This window comes from Osmia bicornis, chromosome 16, assembly GCF_907164935.1.
Source record: "Osmia bicornis bicornis chromosome 16, iOsmBic2.1, whole genome shotgun sequence".
Lineage (NCBI taxonomy): Eukaryota > Metazoa > Arthropoda > Insecta > Hymenoptera > Megachilidae > Osmia > Osmia bicornis.
Window position 1 is genome coordinate 4,260,111 of NC_060231.1, and position 17,161 is coordinate 4,277,271.

Here is a 17,161-nt window from a genome sequence, read left to right on the forward strand (position 1 = left end):
ATACTGATCGCTTGTCATAATTCGTGGAATTAATTCGTCATAATCTGCATTTCTTTTCGTGATGACATTACACATTTGAATTGTAACATTAATTGACAATTGAAAATAGTATTTATCGATTAGTAATATGTACTAATGAATTTGTTAGATGTAAATTGTTATTTATGATGCCAATCTAATACAAAAACATTCTAGCTCTTGTTAAATAAATAATAAATAAATTATACAAAAGGCTCTAGAAAACATTTTTAACAGAAATGATTTTTATTTTTATTTGCAAAAAGAATTCTTAGAATAAAATAAACTATGCCTACTTTATTTTCAAATATGTTCCAATTAACAAGCTATTTAATCTGTTATCGTAAGATCGTGTTTTACAAATAAACTGAATTACTGTAGATAAAAGAAACTGATAAGGGAAGATAGGCAAAGATGAACAGAATTAAGGAACAGTTAAAATTACACTATCTAACAATAAATTTTTTAAATTTCAGATTTTTCATAAAACCATATCTATTAATTACTAATCTTACAAATTATATTTTTTCAATACTATTATTAAAAAATTAAATTACATTAAAAACTCATATTTCAGCTATTTAACATTAGGAGAACTAACACTGGACGTATACTTGAATTAAAATTAAAAGAAGAAGAAAATTATCTTTAGTGATAATCAAATGAAGCATAAAATTTCAGTCCTTTTTTTAAACAAAATCCTAAAAATGGTTTATTTTTGACTGTGATTTAATAAGAAGAGTATCCTTAACCCTGGGATAGGGGTGCAGGGGTCGATCACGACCCACAGCAATGATGCACTCAAACAATTTTCATATATTCAAATAATATCTAATTGAATAAATTGTAAAAAAGATTAAAATTACATGTTCTTTCCAAAAATTTCAATTCTGTGTAATACAACTCGAAGAATGAGTCTCTTTATTTTTATTGAATGACGTTTATCGATCAAAATCGATCAAATTTCCCTGAAATGATCAATGGAGAATTTCCAAATGATATTGAAGATAAGAAGGAAAGGAAAAAATGGAAGTTAGTAAAATAATCCACTTTGTAGAATTTATTTTCAAAGGCTACCAAACGGAATCCTTCTGTATTTCGTTTATCAGTAAATCTCCGGATTTGTACAATAATATAAGGATTAAAAGAAATTTTTACGGATATAATAGACCGGTTACTAACCGACACATACATAATAACTCCGATCGTGACAACAAGATTGATAAGATTAGGAATGTCGGATATATTTTCGATAATAGTCCTACTGTGACAGCCATATAAGGCAGGGACATTGCTACAAAGTGTTTAAAAGACGGTTAGCCGGCGTTCGCCATCGGCCATTATTCATATTTTATAAGGTACGTTATCCGGAGTCATTGTTTAGCTAATCCTACCGCTATAATTTGCAACTGAATTTTATTTCCTTTTAAATAAACTCTGATTTCGTGTGGGTTCAGATAAATTTCGAGAATGTGGATCTTCAAGAATAATTCATGAAGGAAATTTAAGATAAAATATTATAATTATTTATTCAGAGTGTGATGAGAAGTGCAAACATAAGAAAGTGGCAGTGATTAAATAAAATATTTTCAATCATTCCAGTGTAAAGAGTGCAATTTTGTCTTAAACAGCGGACCATGGAGAGAGGCCCGATTCTAATTTATTTTTATATTGCATATTATTTTCGTTTCACATATTTTGTTCATTTGGGTCATGAATGTCCCAGGCTCTGCTGTTCAAGGGTTAAGTAATCTGTTATTATTTGGATGTACACATCGGGGCAATGTAGATTCTTAGTCGTTTTCGTTTTCTTAAATGAAATTGTGTATCCTTTAGACTTCAGCCAATGCGTTTTATTATTTTTTAAAAGAAAGTATTAAGTGATAGTTCAGAAGATATTTTAGATTACTGATACTTTTCTTCACTTTCGAAATTTTTAATAGTTAATAGGAATTGTACTAAATGTCCTACATGAATTATTAATATCCACACGCGATCAAATACGACCATTTCTTAATGTACTCAGTTTTGGTACACTGTCTAACAAGTGACATGTTTTGCAAAGCAGATTCATCCAGGATGTCGAGAGTACTCTCGTTCGTCCTGCTCCTGGTCGCGTGTAACGTGGCTTATGGAGACGTAGCCTCCTCCCAGGCGGAGAATCAGATCAACTACAGACTGCCAAACGATGTGTCCGTATTAAATTACGAACTCTCGATGGAGCCAGACTTGACGAACTTCATATTTACTGGACAAGTGAAAATCACGATTAAAGTTCTGAATGCCATCGATAGTTTTACCTTAAACGCGAAACATTTGAATGTGACGAAGGAAAACGTCACCGTGGCAGCGGTAGACGCAAAGGATCCAGCAGTCACAGTGACTGGAGTGGATCATCAGGAGGAACCTGAATTCTTGGTCATCCAATTAAACGGAAAGCCAGTCACGAACCATGATTACGTATTGAACATTAAATTTACTGGTGAATTACACAATAACACGAAAGGATTCTACAGGAGCAGATACTTTGATAAAGATAATAAAGTGAAGTAAGAATAAATTTTTATTGATATCTGGGTCACGATTGAGACTTCAATGTTCGAGAGTTAAATAATTTTTAAAATTTTTACAAATTGAGAACCTCTGATATAAATATTTTAAGTATTCGGATGGCGGACCACGGAGAGAGCCCTAATTTCAATTCAACTTTATATTCCATATAATAATAATTTTCTAAACTTTACGCTGTTCCTCTTTGAGTGACGTTTGACTCCGCCTTTCAAGGGTTAAATAATGGTCCTAGGGAACCATCTACGGGCCTAAAGTATGGAAATTCAAGAAAGGGTTAGATTAAGTTTTCTATTTGTAACGAGATGATGTTCTTTACAGGTACATCGCTACAACCCATTTCGAACCGACAGGAGCACGATGGGCATTCCCATGCTGGGACGAGCCTGGATACAAGGCACCCTTCACAATTACCATAACCCATTTGAACAACTATACAGCGATCGCGAATACGCCTCTAGTTGGCGAACCGAAGAAACTAGAAGGGAACAAACTGGCCAGTACTTTCGAGAAGAGCCCCCCAATGTCCACTTATCTGGTGGCATTCATAGTGTCTGACTACGAATGTTTGGAAGGCACTGACAAATCATTTAGAGTATGCACCAAATCACAAGCGAAGGAATATGGCCAGTATGCTTTGGATATAGGCCAGAAGGTGATTGGTAAATTGAACGAGTATACTGGTCTTAATTATAACGACTACGTGAAGAAAATGGACCAAGTTACTATCAAAGATTTCTCACCATCTGCCATGGAGAACTGGGGTCTCGTAACCTACAGGTGATTACTACTGTTCGCCATTTTTATTAAAATATTAACCGCACTACATTTCCGTGTCCAATTATTAAACAGTGACTTGATAATATGAAAAATATTTTTAATCCAAATGCCTTTAAGATATTGGAAATTTAATGCAACAAGATTATTATTTAACTTTCATTTTTTATTCGATTATACTTCGCTTAATTGAAAAATTTTTCTTCTGATTATGGAAACATAAAAATTACTATTAAATTGTAAATAGTTATATAATCTGATACGTTGTATCGATTCGTATCTGACAATATTAATTTGTTACATAGAAGTAAATGGAAGTAAGAAAAGTTCTTATCAGATACATTTCGAAATGACAACGAATGATATGAAAGATAGGAGTTAATTCTTATACGTATTATTGACTGTCTCTGGGAATGTCCTATTTTCTAGTGGACTTTAGATACCTTCAAGCAACCAGACGATTGTTATCTTCAGATTATATATATTAACAAGATATTAACGCTAATGGATAAATGAAATATGCCTTTTTTGGAAAGTAGATGTTAACGAGTTAAATACCAAAATTTAAGTTCTGAATATTAAATAACAATTTTAGGTTTCGAAATGATTAATGTATAGCTAAATAGCCTGACATAAAAACATTTCAAAATGGCACTTATGGCACTTGAAGTTTGTTGAAAATTACTTTTAAAATTAATTTTAAATATTATTCTAATGGAACTTAAAAATATTTCATTCGTGTTGCAGGGAAACTTCTCTTCTGTACCAAGAAGGTGTTACCACGACTCGCAACAAACAGAGCATAGCCACCGTCATAGCCCACGAATTCGCACATCAATGGTTTGGAAACCTTGTCAGTCCAAAATGGTGGCAGTACATTTGGCTGAACGAAGGATTTGCCACTTACATGCAATACTTCATCACTAATGAAGTAAGTGACCCAAATAGTATATTATTATTATTAAATATACTATTTGGGTTAGGTTAGGTTTACCTAACTTAAACCTAACTTTACCTAACTTATACTATTTGGGTTAAGTTAAGTTAGGTTTACCTAACTTAAACCTAACCTATACCTAACTTAAACCTAACTGAACCTAACCCAAATAGTATATTTAATAATAATAATGTACTATTTTGGTTAGGGTTAGGTTAGGTTTACCTTACTTAAACCTAACTGAACCTAACCCAAATAGTATATTTCATAATGGCTACTACAGTAGAACTTCCATTATCTGATTTAATTAAATTTTAACACAAAATTTATACTTTTTTATAATTTTCTCACAACCTTTTTAATTTTGCATCTTTATTATTATACCGTAAAATTTATAAATTACGGCCAAAATGATCATTAAGTGAACCTGAAGCTAATTGATACGTCCTTGTAACCATATTCTTAATCAATATGGTGCAAATGAAAGATTAAGAAGTTTTATCTTTTATTTTATCTTTATATAATCATTAGTTATAATTCGTAATTCTTGTTTCCAGTTGATACCAGAATGGCGTCTAAACGAAACTTTCGTGGTGACCAACATCCAAGGAAATGCTTTCATCGCCGATGCGGTCCAAAATGTCCGCCATATGAACAAGGACGCTCAAAGTCCGAGCGAAATTAGCAGTCTTTTCGACAGTATCGGTTATCAGAAAGGTAATATTGTCACGTAATTTCGTTATCGTCGGTCGTGTAAGCTTTACAATCCTTCTTATGAAATTCTTTCAAACATATTTACGATAATATTCGACAGAAGTGGTATCTTGATTTTTTAATAATTTTCATTTATTACTGGATTCTCTTAATATCTTATCCGTCAGTTATAAATATTATCGGGATATAGATAAAACGTAAGAGGCGAGATGATGAAAAAGTTAAGAATTTTGTTTAATCATTGCGCGATAGGATATGCAAAGTCCATAGTACAGGTCGAACTATCGAAATGGAATTAGATGAATTGATATAAAAAGTGTTCACTAAAATAGTATCAATATAGAATTATCAAGGGTTTGATTAGTTAATTTTCAAATCTAAAGTTTAAGATTAATATCTTGCATTATTGTATTAAATGTAGAAATTAATTCTATGCTTTCCCTTTTTTTTAAAATTGAAATTAAATTAATTTACTTTTAAATAATTATGGTAATTCAAATTATTGAAGTAACTTTCAAAATTCAATATATATTTTATCATCATTATTTAATATCATTTGTTATAGCTGCATCGGTTATTCGAATGATGTCTCATATTTTGACCAACAAGGACTTCCAACAAGGACTCAAGGACTATCTGAAGAAACAGTAAGTATTTTAAACATTTCTTTCTTGAAATTTAAATCCTAAGCTGCATAATGGTCAGAATCGAATTAAGAAGAGGACTAAGGGGAGGGGGCCTACAATAAGCCATCAATAAAATATTGTTTAATTTCATTTAAAATAAATTTAAATTTTTAAACCAAGTTTATTAACCACGGAGGTCCTTGAAGGACTGATAGCCCCGGGGCCCTAAAAATCTTAATCCGGTCCCCATAATGGTGTAATTAGCTCTACTGGAACAGATGTTTGATAAAGCTAGGACTTTATATTTTTACCTATAACGTGTTAATTATTATTACAGCCAGAAGCTTGCTGCTACATCGGACGATCTTCTGGCAGCTCTTCAGAGTGCAGCGGGGGCGACGAAAACATGGGGGGGTGCCAATTTCTCCGTGATAATGAACGAATGGGTAAACAAACCAGGTTTTCCAGTTGTCAATGTGAAAAAAGTGAAAGATGGAGAATTTGAAGTAAGCCAGAAGCGATTCCTGTCGGACGGATCGACGGACGACACAAAATGGTGGGTACCACTGACGTACACCCACAAATCCGAGGCTGAGTTCAAGAACACCACGCCAGTTGCGTGGTTAAAGGCAAATGGCGATTCTGTGACTATTAATATTGAAAACAATAACGAATGGATTCTTTTCAACAAGTTACACTCAGGTATGTAACTTAAGATCGAAGAGGAACTGATAGTTGGAACGCTGTTTCTAATTATTTGAATTTCTAGGATACTATCGCGTCAACTATGACGAGGAGAACTGGAAGAAACTGGATTCGTACTTGAAGACTAATGACTATGTCAATATACCACCGATAAACCGTGCTCAGCTGATCGATGATGCTTTCAGTCTAGCCCAGGCAGACTATCTGGATTATACAACCGCGTTGAGCCTCACAAATTACCTTACTAAGGAGGTCGATTATGTTCCTTGGTCATCAGCCATCAGAAACTTGAACTTCTTGAACAACATGATGCGCAACTCCAAACATTATAATACATTTAAGGTAGGTACAGTTCGGAGAAACGATAGGTGTACAGTGTCGAGCATGGTAGGCTTCCTTAGGTAAAAGGCCCACCTACTAGGCACACTGATTTTCAAATCAGTGGGATTTACTTAATGTTTGGAATCATTGCAGAAATATATCGAATTTATAACCAAAAGTGTGGTGAAGGAAGTAAAATTTGAGGTGACGGAAAAAGAGAGCGAACTTCATAAGATGCTTAGGACAGACTTAATAAAATGGACCTGCAGAGCTGGCATTGAACAATGCACGAAATACACCACGCAACAATACAACTTATGGCTTGAAGATTCCAACAAAAATAGGTATTGCGGCAAGCAAAGAGGCGGCCTCTAGAGCCGGCATGCGCAGCCGGGCACTCGGTCGCTCGTAGGGCTAATCTCGCGTGCATGTCTGCTCTATATCCCACTGTGGTTGTTTCATTGTTTATTTCTATTATTTACAGCCTGGACGTTGATTTGAGAAACACCATTCTCTGTGCTGGAGTAAGAACCGTTGACTTTGACAAATGGAAGAAAACTCTGGACAAACTCGTGGAGTTATCGAAGGACGAAGACGAAAAGAGATCACTGATGCTCAACGTTCTAGGCTGCTCTAATTCGGTAGAGGTTTTGAAGAAGTATCTGAACTTAACACTCGAGGATAATCCTCCGGTGAGCTTCGACGTCGCGGTACAAGGCATTGTGTCCGAGCATGTAGATGGTGTTAACATCACTCTGGAGACGCTTCTCAGACAACAGGAGCGGATAAAGAAATTGTAATTAATGTGACATAAATGAAGATTAATTTATATGATTCAAGCGATTAAATGAATAATTCTCCGATTTTAGGCCCAATGCGGATAGTGTGATCAAAACGTCCGTCCAAGCCATTGCAAGCTACATTAAAACCCGTGATGAATACGTGGAGGTATGATTACATTGAATTCATACATTTAAGTTTAACGCATGATTCACGAGTAGAGGTTAGGTTTTGCCCGGGGTAACGGGTGCAGCTCAGCCGAGATAAGGAAGGATCATAAATTAAGCTCATAAGAGTCCATAACTGCGAAAAGACCAGTTTTCGTTCTTTCGTGCGCATCTTCGCCCTGATTGGCGGTACTCCCGCACGAAGTGGAAAGCGATTAGCGGAGAGCTCGCTGGGTTCCCCCACCATCTTTCAACCTGCGCGTCGCAGTTATGGACTCTGGTGTACTCCGCTATAAATATTTAGTCTGTGCGGTTCTAGTTTAGTATTTTAGATCCTTATCTTTTATTCCAGAGTTGGATTTTGTATCTTTTTTTTGAATTTCGTCAAATTATTTGTGATATGCATTTTTTAATTGTTTGTTTCTCTTTTAGCTAAGTAAATTCGTGGCCAAGGAATTAGAGGCTAAACAAGTGCAGGATATGGTATTGAAAGCATCGAAGAATATGAAGTGGCTTGAATCTAATGAAAAAGTGGTTGAAAAATGGTTGACCAATAACGAGGCGGTATTCAATAGTGCCACATCTCTAACGTTCGCGTCGCTCCTCGTTCTTTTGTCAATATTTATTACACGATTCTACTAAGAAATTTATCATTATTCTAGCGTCGATTAATTTTTCATTTACACTGATTGTGTTGTAAGAATCGCAGGATATTTATTTGTAAACAAAATTCTACAGTACTTCAAGAGAGAGTGTAATTTTATTAAGACTTGAAACACCATGTAACTTAAATGTTGTAAATAATTGAAATATGTCTGTAATTATGGCAAAATGTTTGAAACATATTTTTGTATTGCAGAGAATTTATAATAAAATGTTATCGTTATTGAGAATTATTTACTAAATATAAGTTTATTTATTTTTCGGTATAGTCTGCTGAGGAAATAGCAAACTTTCTAATTTTATCAATAATTTAATTTAATAAATGATGAATTATTCCAAAGAATTAATCTACATGAAAAAAATATGCAGTAATATGAAATTGTTTCTCAAAATCTATGGAATCTATTGTTCATTGTTGTATACTGCTTAATAATGAAGGATGTAGGTTAATCGAATTAATTATTCGCTCAATCATTCGCTACTTTATAAAGCTGAACATTCACATTCGTTATCTAGTCTATTCAAGAAAATGGATAGTTTCATTTTTGTAGAATGAAACAATGTTAAGAATGTTATAATTATTTTTACCGTTAATCAGGTGAAAAATAAAATTAGTGAATTTAAGAAGCAGTAACAAGTGGTAAATTTAATAAATAATCAAATTGTACATGTAAGTACTAATTTTAAAAACAGATAAATAAATAAATCAATAAATCTTTATGTAATTAAAGTCTGAAATTCCAAAACAGCACAAGTTTATTGCAACAGCAGTAAAATTATTTTCCAGGATGGCATATGCAAAAATTATTGCAATTTCCCTCCTCGTATGCGCCATATCAGCACTTCCTGTTCAAAATGACGACCCAGGGACTAATCCTAATAACGAAACGAAAATTAACTATCGTTTGCCAAACTCTACAGTGCCCGTACACTACGACCTGAAAATAATACCAGACATTGATGGTGACTCTGGATTCAAAGGCGAAAGTATCATACATTTCAAGGTTCTAGAACCAACCTCAGATATTGCACTGCATTCGGTACGTTTAAATGTCGATGAGAATGCAACGCGGGTAATCTACTCAGATGGCATTGTGCTTAGGCCAGAAGCTCACACTTATGTTAAGACGACAGACCAATTGATAATAAGCGTTGATAGGATTCTTGAGGAGGGAGAATACTGGATGACCATGAGATTCTCAGGACATTACAAAGAGGGATTGCATGGATTTTTTAAAGGTTACTATACGAATGAGGAAGGAAATGATGTGTAAGTTAGAAAAGGATGAAGATATAGTGGTAATATCCATTTTGTCTTTTTTTTTAAATTCCCCGTCACTATATTCACGTTGGCGGCAATATAACGAGAGTCCACTACGGCTGATTAAAAAAATCGACATTTGAAATATTTAATTTAAAATGATAAATAATAATTTCTAGGTGGCTCGTTGCCACACACTTCGAGCCAACCAATGCTCGTTACGCCTTTCCCTGTTGGGATGAGCCTGCCCTGAAGGCAACGTTTAACATCTCCATCAAACATTACGACAATTATACAGCATTATCGAATATGCCGGTACGAGAGAGAACCAATGTCGATGAAGCTGATGGCAAAATGTGGACGCACTTTGAGAAGACACCTGTTATGTCCACTTATCTAGTAGCCTACGTGGTTGCTGATTTCGAGAAGATATCGAATGCCGATGGTTCTATTAACATCTGGAGCAGGAAGGATCTTGTTCCTAATTTGAAATATGCTCTTGAAATTGCAGAGAAAGCAACTAGGGTGTTGGAACAATATACAAATAGTACGGTCCGAGTGCCAAAGATGGATCATGTTGCTCTTCCTCAACACGGTTCGGGTGCTATGGAGAACTGGGGACTTATTACATATCCGTACGTTGGTTTGTACACTTGGGTGCAACGAGGGCTTTCTTTACGTAAGAGTGGGGGTAAAGGGAGGAGCTTAAAGTCACTTGCCTTCTGTCCAAGTGGGGGAATTCACTCCTGGAACACATGTTTCGGTTCCCCTTCCAACGCTGCTCCTTCAAGTAAGATGGGACGGTTCCGACTACCATCTCTCCGTCTTTCCTAGCGGCGGTATTGTCTCCTCGGTCCCATCTTACTTGAAGGAGCAGAGTTGGAAGGGGAACCGAAACATGTGTTCCAGGAGTGGATATCCCTACTTGGACAGGCCTGACTTAGGGCATATAGGGCAGATGATGGGACATTTCTTCATTCACATTTTCTTTTAACTAAGAAAAGCCTAAGTTGCACATGACTGTACAGTTCGGTGCAAGGCAGGGTTCCTTTAGCTAATTGTACTTTTTTTCCAGAGAAATAAATCTTGCTTTTAATAAGAGTGTGGATTCTCTGCAACGAAAGCGGGCCATTGCAAAGACAGTGGCACACGAGTTAGCTCATCAGTGGTTTGGTAATAAGGTCAGTCCAATTTGGTGGTCGCACATTTGGTTGAACGAAGGATTTGCCTCGTACTTCCAACACTACACTTTGAACAAGGTTAGGTCGAATTTTTAACAATAGGAACCTATAGGTACCTGTTCTCTTCGATTGCCTATTCTGATTCAAACATAATTTCCAGATATTCAAGAACTGGAGAGAGATTGATTATTTTATAATCAGTTCTCTTCAAGATTCCCTTGTTACAGATACTCAGTGGCATACAAATCCAATCGATGTTGACTTAGAAACGCCCGGGCAAATTAAATCTGCCTTTTCTATCGCCATTTATAAAAAAGGTGTCGTATTGTATAAACTATAACATTCTATATAGAACATATATAAAATTTTCTTTGAATTTAGCTCCCTCCATTCTGCACATGCTGTCCAATATCATCTCTCCAGAGGTCTTCCAGAAAGGCGTCGTAGACTATCTGGATAGACAGTTAGTATATCTTCTCCCTTATTTACCCTATATACAAAAAAAGAAATAAATTAAATACTCTGTTATTTAGCGAATACGACTCTGCAGATCCTGACTGCCTGTGGAGAGCCCTGCAGAGTGCCCTGGACAAGTCAGACGTTCCCCACAGCGACTTCAATGTAAAGGAGGTTATGGACACCTGGATCAAACAAAAGAGATACCCATTAGTAACTGTCGAACGTAATTATTCAACTGGAGAGGTGAAATTGAGGCAGGAAGATTTTGCATTGGTCGATGTCCATATGCATGCTAATAGTACAGAATATAAAGATGAAAAGGAAACTTATCAATGGTGGGTACCCATCACTTATGCAACAGAGTCTAACCCAGATTTCTCAGACATTGGGCCCATTAAATGGTTGAAGCCTCATGAGGTTTTAACTGTTGATGGAATTGACCCAGACGACTGGATTATAGTAAATAAACAACAAAGTGGTAATTATGATCATTTGAAGATGTATAGTTTCAAAGAATGACCCTGTTTTGCATCAAACTGTACGGTTGGGGTTTTATGGGACACCCTGTATATATTGCCTGGATTACTGTCATGGAATGATGTTTCTTTCGTTAGGTTACTACCGTGTGAATTATGATGAAGCTAACTGGAGAAAGATCGCCAAGTACCTTCGCTCCGAGAACTATACGAACGTCCACGTGTTGAGTCGTGCCCAAATCGTGAGCGACATCACGCGATTGGTATTTTACGAACGTGTAAAACCATCGGTGTTCTTGGACCTGATTGTTTATTTGAAACAAGAGCAAGATTATACACAATGGATTCATGTATTCGACCTACTGGAGAATATTAAGCAGGTCTTGGATGTCCCATCGGCCCAGCCAATTAGGGTAAGGTCCTTGGTATGGATAATTAATGAAGCTGTCCAGGAAAGAAAAGTACCATTTTCTTAATTTCCAGGATTTTATATTGAGCTTAATGGAGAATTTAATGAAAACCGTGGGTTATGATGACAACGACAATGAAGATCCTCTTACGCATTTCAAAAGACATAAGGCGCTGGAATGGGCCTGCTTTCTTGGGCACACCGGGTGCAAAGAAATGGCGACTATTAAGCTATTACAGTACATGAATGATCGATATATTTACAAGTATTTACAGTTTGTTATTTTTATTAAAATTAAGTATGCTTGAGGTAGAGGCTCTGAATGGGCTATATTTCTGTGGCGACTAATACCTCATTTAATCCCAAGCTTCATTAGACTAATAACATTATTTTGAATACTAATTATTGTAATCATTTAGATAATTGGATTGTTTAAACGTAGGAAGTCACCAGAACTTGCAGAATGGGCGTTTACATATGGCCCACAACTGGCGAACGAGTCGGTTTGGCATCAGATCTGGGAATTCTATGTGAAAGAAAGAATGATATATAGCTTGAGTGCAACAGAGGATCCAACACTCTTTCAAGCATATCTAAATATAACAATATCAAATAATGTGCCATTTGCGTACAGAGGATTGTTAGTTGAAATGGCAATGGAACACCGCCTTTTTTCAAATGTAGCCATGGATTTTTGTATAGAACATTGGGATCAACTCGGTGAAAGGTAATGTAATAATAGTGTTACAATAAAGTAGATTATATTACTATTGTAAATATCTGTCATTGTTTTGTAGTTTGGGATACAGTTACTATCGCCTTTATGATATGCGGATGATCATTATGGATGAAGAACGAATCGAGAAGGTGAAATTACTTCACTCATTTGTCTAATAAGCATTTAATTTTTCATTAACAAAACTTATTTCTTCTTTTAGATAAAGAAGATATGTGAAAAGATCCCCGATTGTAATTGGGAGAAATTTTGGGCAAAATACGAGAAATATATAAAACAAGTCAAAAGTGAAATTGAAAAATGGATTGCTGCAATAAATGATATGTAGATAGCTTTAATAACAATCTTAAATTAATAAATCAAATATTCAGCTTGTAAATATAAATAACTTTTGTTACACAATACTGTTACTATTATGTAACACATCGACGTATCTTTATGTAAAGTACTGCTATTGTACCTTAAATGAATTTGCAATTGTTTCTACAAAAACTTGTTTACTTCATTAAATTGATTGAATTACAAATTTTTGAAATTCTTCGGTGCATCAGTATGCATAGCTGCATAATATAAGACATTGGTTAACGGTATAAATTATACGTGTTATGTTCATACACATTGACATGCATTAGCTGCATAACAGCACAATTCAATTTACTCATTGAACTTTTTCAATTATTCACGTACTTACAATAAAAAATATTTAATTTTCCAGTTATAAACATAATTCTAGGGATTTAGTTATAATAACTTCAGATAATTAACAAATTGTCATTGTTTTTAGCTGGAAATAACGTTGGATAATTAAAAGTTGCTTAATCAAAGTAAGTCCTTATAATGCCAGAAATTAACTTATATCAACGTATGGAATAAAACAATATCAAAGTGATCCTCGTTGATAATCTGCTTGATAAGAATCGTCAGAATATCTTCTATTTAATCTACTCTGTGCAGAATAATCGAGAAAGTAACAAATTTTTCCATACCAATGTTTCAGCTGCTATGCATGTATTGTTCGAATTATTGTACAACACCGAGAAAGGTTGCACGCGGCTGAACAGTACCAAGCATGGTGCGCCTCTGTAGAGAAGATGGCGATGCAAGGTAAAAAGGCCCTACTGGCCCTACTGCGCATTACGCTTGAAGGTTAACAGGAGTGCCACTAGCACCTCTAGCGGAGTAGCAGGGAAACATGGTTATCCTTGTCTCTCCAAGGCAGAAGCATGCATGAGAGACAAGGATCGCCGATGTTTCTCAGTTTCCCCGCATGAGGTCCCCAGGATCAATAAGGACTTGAGCCATCAGTCCTATTGCCCTTCATAAATTAATTATTACTTATTTTTAATTCCGTCAGTATAAAGGTCTTGTGTTTAACATGTAAAAATAAATTCTCGTCATTGATTTAAAAAATCATCCTTTAGACTTCATGTTTTCAAAGAACTGTTGTTAAGAAATATTTTATTAAATAAAAGAAATAGATCAATAGATAATATCATAATAATACTGCAGATTACTAATAATCAAAAACATCTTTATAGATATAAATTTAATCATAAATAACATAAAGAAGATGGTATTAGGTACTTCAACATTTCTTATTATCAATAAGATCGTTTATGATTAGCTTTGTACTTCCCAGAAACCATGCTATAGGTGTTTCGAATTTTATACAACTCATACCAAAATTTTAGAGAATAATTTAAATAATTATATTATTATTTTGCTTACAAATAATTATTTATCTGCCTTATTAATATAAATAAGTATAGTGACGAACGAGATAATTATAATGACGAACTAAATACGTCTTATAATATCCAGGAAAAGGGTATTAATACCAGAAACTATAATTTTCTTTGTAATTTTAATTTGTCAACTGAGAGCTTATTGCATATTAACTTGGAATAAAATGTTCATAAACAGCAGTCTAATGTGACAGTAACAAATGAGATATATTGATTGATATGGTCGCGCCTTAAAACGAAATATGAATGTACAAAAATATGACATGCATGATAATGTGTGTACTGTCTGGATGAAACATGTATAAATAAATAGAAGGATCTCGAATTTTCCAAAACAAGATTAACTATTGTGTGAAAAAAAAGGTACTAAAGGATACCATTTTAACACATTGACTATTATGGCGGTCATTAGTGACCCATGCCTCAAATGCAACATAATAAAACAATAAAAAAACTTAATTACTGCGATAACATAGAATATTAAAAATTGAAAGTTTAATATTTGAAAATTAGGAATTATTTATATTTTTAATAATTGGCCCTCATCTATCAATTGCTGGGTCATTTTGATCCAGGGCAAAAGGGTTGATATTAATAACATTTTATTGTACATAAAATAACAAACAAAAGGTGTTATTTTTATAATTCATTAATTGTAAGATAGCGTTTTTGAACTTATGTTCATGACTTCTTCTCATCTTCATGGCGTGTATTATAAAATATGCGCCTAAGGTTTATTCACCTGTATTACCTTGTAATATGTCTTTTCACATGTTTTCTGCTCTTGACAGCTGTTATGAAGAACGCGATTTAGAAGGGGAACAGTCTCCAAACTGCTGTCTCTTTACATTTCATGATTTATGAGTTCATAATTTACGGTACGACGAGGGAAATTTTTTTAAATCTATATATATATGGATTTAGTATAATAAATTAATTATTAGGTTGTGGTGTATTAATAAAAATATCAAAAATGGTCCTCATGGTACATTAATTTAAAGATTAAAATTTTATAAAAATATATAATCGTTTGATGATTTACGGAATTTTTTGGAACATGCTGTATATGATGGGTTATGGAAAAGTACGAAGTATAATTAGTTATACTATTGTTTGCTTCAACGAAGGACCAACCATTTTGTACTAATAATAAGACTATTGATGAAACTTTGAGCTTTAAATTGATGTGCCATTTTTTGTATATATTTCAATTTTTCATTAACTTTCTTCGGTGTCAAAAATAAAAAACTTATCCAACGATAATAGCTAAGCCAGATCTAAATTAATAGGATTATCTCAAGCTATATTTTTATTGGAAATTATAAGCTTAATGAAAACCTGTAATTAAATCCCTTACAAATGACGTTGCTACATAAAACTCTATCGCATAGAAATGGCCTTAAGATAAGATAGTCTTTTGTATAAATTGGTATTTTATATCCGGTTGGTTTAAAAACTGCGAAACAATTATCATTTCATCTAATCTCGTAATTACGGAAGAGATAAAAGTGAAATTGTAACATTTGACGCAACTTCATTTTGACCAAGATTGCTAAGAAAGATTATACGAGGAAGAGTAATGCCTAAAGCAGAAACATTGAAAATTACTTTAAAGGGTTATTTGAAACATCCATAGTCTTTCAGATTACACTGAATCATAGATATTAAATGGCCTTCCAAACTGCAAGCGAAAAGAAATAAAAAATTTGGCAAATTTTAAGTGATTGACCCTGAAAACTCAAAGCGATCTTTAATAATTTTTTGATGAAAAACCATAAAATAAATGAAAAATCTGTTATATACGTTTTCTTGTATTCATCTTAAACTACACAAAAACATTTTTTGATTTTCTGTATTCAACAAAATGGCTGAGCTGCAGCTGCCTCAAGATGGCTGTGTTTAACAGAGTTGTTTTTGACAGGTTCATATGAGGCAGCTATAGCTCCGCCATTTTATTGAATACAGAAAATAAAAAAATATTTTTGTGAAGCTGAAAATGTGTACAAAAAAACGTATATAACAGATTTTCCATTTGCTTGATGATATTTAAAAAAAAAATGCTAAGGGTAGCTTCGATTTTTCAGATTGAAAGTGGAGTAATTTCTTAAGGGATGATATCATTTACTCAAAATGAATTTTAATAATAATTTATGAGATTTCTTTTTTTCAGTCAAATCAAAGGAACCAAGAACAATTTTGTACATGGAAACGCTTTTATCGTCCAGGTAGACGTGTCAACTAAGCATGTTACTTGAAATAATAGTAAAACCATTACTTAACTAGTTATCCCAACTAAAGATCAATCAACTATTTGAAAGTTTGCAATTGGTATGACTAATTTCTTTGTCGGCATGAATCATCAATACATCAGGTGTGAAAAACACTTGTCCTGCTTTCTGAAATTTACCATCATATTCTGTTTATTATTACAGTGTATAACATTAATGTTTGTTTTATAATGTTGTTCACATTCTGGGGAAGGAATATTTGTTCGTTTTGTCACAAAAATTTTATCCTCGCGAGCAAAATACCTACATAATTAATTAGTTTAAAAAAGAATTATTTGTAAAATTCTTACAAAATTTAATAAAAAAAAAAGAATTGGACACCCAGGAATT

The 17,161-nt window shown here is 34.0% G+C and overlaps 2 protein-coding genes across 6 annotated transcripts; both read left to right on the forward strand.

Annotated features, from left to right (window-relative positions):
- Positions 1-1,268: 1,268 nt before the first annotated feature.
- On the forward strand, positions 1,269-8,509 carry LOC114871536 (aminopeptidase N-like). Of its 2 annotated transcripts, XM_029177555.2 has the most exons (12): positions 1,269-1,376; positions 2,087-2,567; positions 2,908-3,366; positions 4,111-4,294; positions 4,858-5,017; positions 5,580-5,661; positions 5,978-6,342; positions 6,410-6,687; positions 6,820-7,010; positions 7,151-7,462; positions 7,536-7,614; positions 8,046-8,509. In XM_029177555.2, the coding sequence occupies exons 2-12, from the start codon at positions 2,098-2,100 to the stop codon at positions 8,253-8,255; spliced, it is 2,790 nt and encodes a 929-aa protein (XP_029033388.2). In that variant the 5' UTR covers positions 1,269-1,376; positions 2,087-2,097; the 3' UTR covers positions 8,256-8,509. The 2 variants fall into 2 exon arrangements, with proteins under 2 accessions (XP_029033388.2, XP_046145231.1); XM_046289275.1 differs by lacking the exon at positions 1,269-1,376 and having other exon boundaries at positions 2,066-2,567.
- Positions 8,510-8,781: 272 nt separating this feature from the next.
- On the forward strand, positions 8,782-14,296 carry LOC114871538 (aminopeptidase N-like). Of its 4 annotated transcripts, XR_006830229.1 has the most exons (13): positions 8,782-8,946; positions 9,064-9,546; positions 9,717-10,172; positions 10,613-10,796; positions 10,879-11,035; positions 11,100-11,181; positions 11,252-11,655; positions 11,792-12,066; positions 12,137-12,327; positions 12,505-12,789; positions 12,860-12,929; positions 13,001-13,622; positions 13,796-14,296. XR_006830229.1 is itself a non-coding variant. In XM_029177560.2 (12 exons), the coding sequence occupies exons 2-12, from the start codon at positions 9,065-9,067 to the stop codon at positions 13,124-13,126; spliced, it is 2,712 nt and encodes a 903-aa protein (XP_029033393.2). In that variant the 5' UTR covers positions 8,782-8,946; positions 9,026-9,064; the 3' UTR covers positions 13,127-14,296. The 4 variants fall into 4 exon arrangements, 3 of the variants coding, with proteins under 3 accessions (XP_029033393.2, XP_029033394.2, XP_029033392.2); XM_029177560.2 differs by having other exon boundaries at positions 9,026-9,546; positions 13,001-14,296; XM_029177561.2 differs by having other exon boundaries at positions 9,048-9,546; positions 13,001-14,296.
- Positions 14,297-17,161: the final 2,865 nt, after the last annotated feature.

Excerpts from the sequence above, each read along its gene's own strand:
- LOC114871538 (XM_029177559.2), top strand. Across the intron at positions 9,547-9,716 it reads AATGAGGAAGGAAATGATGT|GTGGCTCGTTGCCACACACT; the intron begins GTAAGTTAGAAA and ends AATAATTTCTAG. Across the intron at positions 10,173-10,612 it reads TGGGGACTTATTACATATCC|AGAAATAAATCTTGCTTTTA; the intron begins GTACGTTGGTTT and ends CTTTTTTTCCAG.
- LOC114871536 (XM_046289275.1), top strand. The coding sequence starts at position 2,071 with ATGTTTTGCAAAGCAGATTCATCCAGGATGTCGAGAGTACTCTCGTTC. Across the intron at positions 3,367-4,110 it reads TGGGGTCTCGTAACCTACAG|GGAAACTTCTCTTCTGTACC; the intron begins GTGATTACTACT and ends TTCGTGTTGCAG. Across the intron at positions 7,463-7,535 it reads CAGGAGCGGATAAAGAAATT|GCCCAATGCGGATAGTGTGA; the intron begins GTAATTAATGTG and ends CTCCGATTTTAG.